General features: G+C 42.5%; 1 protein-coding gene across 1 annotated transcript; it reads right to left on the bottom strand.

The window, feature by feature from the left end:
- Window positions 1-625: 625 nt before the first annotated feature.
- LOC111880467 (uncharacterized) lies at window positions 626-1,303 on the bottom strand. The gene has a single exon (XM_023876899.1). The coding sequence runs from the start codon at window positions 1,301-1,303 to the stop codon at window positions 626-628; it is 678 nt and encodes a 225-aa protein (XP_023732667.1).
- Between the last annotated feature and the right edge of the window lie 1,603 nt (window positions 1,304-2,906).

Raw genomic sequence — 2,906 nt, 5'->3', positions numbered from 1 at the left:
GAATCAATCAAACGACTAACACGCAGGCAGGGCGCGGGCCGCATGTTGGCCGCGTCTACTTGCTCAAAATGTACTGATGCTCTCTGATCCCACATGCGGGTTGGACTCGGGCCGCGGGCTGGCCGTGGGAACTGATTGCTCCAAAAAATTTCCAAGTTGCTTCGAACACCCACGCGGGCAGGGCGCGGGCCGCAGGTTGGCCGCATCTAGTTGCTGAAAAAACACCTGGACACTCTGATCTTTTACGTGGGTGGCACTCGGGCCGCGTACTGGCCACGGGTGCTGAATAATAATTGGGTCAGTGAGCTATGCGGGCCGCGGACCATTCTATGCTATTCCTCACACGGGCCGCGGGTAGGCCTATACTTCAAAACACTAAGATTTTCCACCAAACTTGATTTTTAAGCCAAAACGATCCCCTGAAGGCCCAGTTTCAAAAATTCGACGAAATTTGGAATAAAATGGGGAATGAAGATGAAATATTCAAAATATTATCATTTTTAAAACCCCAAAAAGAAAAACGCTTTGCAAAATGATTTATTTGAATTTGAAAAAGGTGAAAGCACATTTCTTTCCAAAAATGCCATTCTTTAATGTCTTTGGTGAGACGTCTTCCTGGCTTGCTTCAACACATCGGGACATCCAAATTGATGATTTCAAGAGCATTAGCACTGAAACCTTCATAGAATGGCTTCAACCGGTGCCCATTGACTTTGAAAATTTGTCCCGTCTTTTCGCTTTGAATTTCTACCGCCCCATGGTCAAAGGTCTTTATCACAACAAAAGGTCCAATCCATCTTGACCTTAGATTTCCTGGAAATAACTTCAAGCGTGAATGGTATAGTAAGACCCTATGCTCCGGTTCAAAATGCTTTCGGGTGATGGACTTGTCGTGGAAGAGCTTCGTTTTCTCCTTATAAAACCTTGTGTTTTCATAGAAGTCGTTTCTCAATTCTTCTAGCTCTTGGAGTTGAAGTTTCCTATGCCTTCCCGCCTTGTCAATCTTGAAGTTGCATTGCTTGACCGCCCAAAATGCGCGGTGCTCTAATTCGACCGGAAGATGACATGGTTTTCCAAAAACCAATTTGAAGGGCGACATTCCTATCTGGTTCTTATAAGCGGTCTGATATGCCCATAAGGCATCGTCAAGTTTCAAAATCCAATCTTTCCTTGTCGGATTCACTATTTTTTCTAAAATAGACTTCACTTCACGATTTGCGACCTCCGCTTGACCATTCGTTTGAGGGTGGTAGGCGGTGGAGACACAACGGGTCACATTGTACTTTTTTAGCAAGGCCTCCATCATCTTATTACAAAAATGCATCCCTCGATCACTAACCAACGCCCTAGGTACACCAAATGTTACAAAAACATTGGACTTCATAAATTCAATAACCGTTTAGGCATTGTTCGATCTTGTGGCTTTGGCCTCAACCCACTTAGAAACATGGTCAACCGCGAGAAAAATATAAACGTCGCCAAATGACGGGAAATGGGACCATGAAATCCATCCCCCATACGTCAACAATTTCACAAATAAGGATTGGATTTTGGGGCATTTGGTTCTTTTGCAAAAATGTTTCCCGTCCTTTGGCACCGCTCACAACTTTTGGAAAACAAGTAATAATCGCGTGACATGGTTGGCCAAAATAATCCACACTCAAGGACCTTTCTCAAAGTCCGGCTAGGTCCGAAGTGTCCCACACAAGCAAATTCATGACAAAATTGCAAAATAGATTGGTGCTCTTATTGGGGTACACATCGCCTAATGATTTGATCGGGAGAATGATTCCACAAATAAGGTTCATCCCACACATAGTATTTCGCATCACTTTTGAGTTTGTCTTTTCGAGCACGTGTGAATGTGTTGGGATACCTTTTTGTGACCAAAAGAGTTAAATATATCAGCATACCAAGGAGTAGATTGAGTGAGGGAAAAGAGATGCTCATCCGAAAACTCATCCCGCAAAGGGAAATGAGTTTCATTTGAAGTCATCTGGCTTAAGTGGTCGGCAACAAGGTTCTCACATCCACTCTAGTCCCGAATTTCTATGTCAAATTCTTGTAACAGTAGGATCCATCGGATGAGTCTTGGCTTTGCATCTTTCTTCGTCATCAAGTACTTAAGTGCTGCGTGATCCGAATACACTATGACCTTGGTACCATGTAGGTATTGTCTAAATGTCTCCAAGGCGAACATTATGGCCAATAGCTCCTTCTCCATGGTAGAGTAGTTTCTTTGAGCATTGTCTAGTGTCCTTGATGCATAATAGATCACGTGGGAGGCCCTCCCATTCTTTTTACCCAAAACAACGCCTATCACATAGTTTCTTGCATCACACATGATCTCAAAGGGGAGATCCCAATTTGGTGCTTGTATGATGGGAGCGGATGTAAGAAACTCTTTGAGCTAGTCAAAAGATTCTTTGCACGCCTCATTGAACTCGAAATCAACCTCCTTTTCCAAGAGTTGGCACATTGGTCTTGTTATCTTTGAAAAATCCTTGATGAACCTTCGGTAGAAACCTGCATGGCCCAAAAAAGAATGAACTTCCCGAACACAAGTCGGGTAAGGGAAGCTTTGAATAACATCAATTTTGTCCTTATCTACCTCAATTCCTTTTTTAGACACAATGTGACCCAAAATGAGACCTTGACTCACCATGAAATGATATTTCTCAAAATTCAAAACCAATTTTGTTTCAATGCATCTTTTTAAAAATTTTGTGAGATTGGTCAAACATTCTTGAAAAGAGTTGCCATATACTGTGAAATCATCCATAAAAACCTGAATTACGTTTTCAACGTATTACGAAAAGATACTAACCATATAACGTTGGAAAGTGGCCCGGGCATTACATAATCTGAATGGCATTCCCCGGTACGCAAAAGTACCAAATAGACAT

Source organism: Lactuca sativa, chromosome 6 (assembly GCF_002870075.4).
Source record: "Lactuca sativa cultivar Salinas chromosome 6, Lsat_Salinas_v11, whole genome shotgun sequence".
Lineage (NCBI taxonomy): Eukaryota > Viridiplantae > Streptophyta > Magnoliopsida > Asterales > Asteraceae > Lactuca > Lactuca sativa.
The sequence above is the reverse complement of the archived record's forward strand: the minus strand, read 5'-3'. Positions and strand labels throughout refer to the sequence as shown.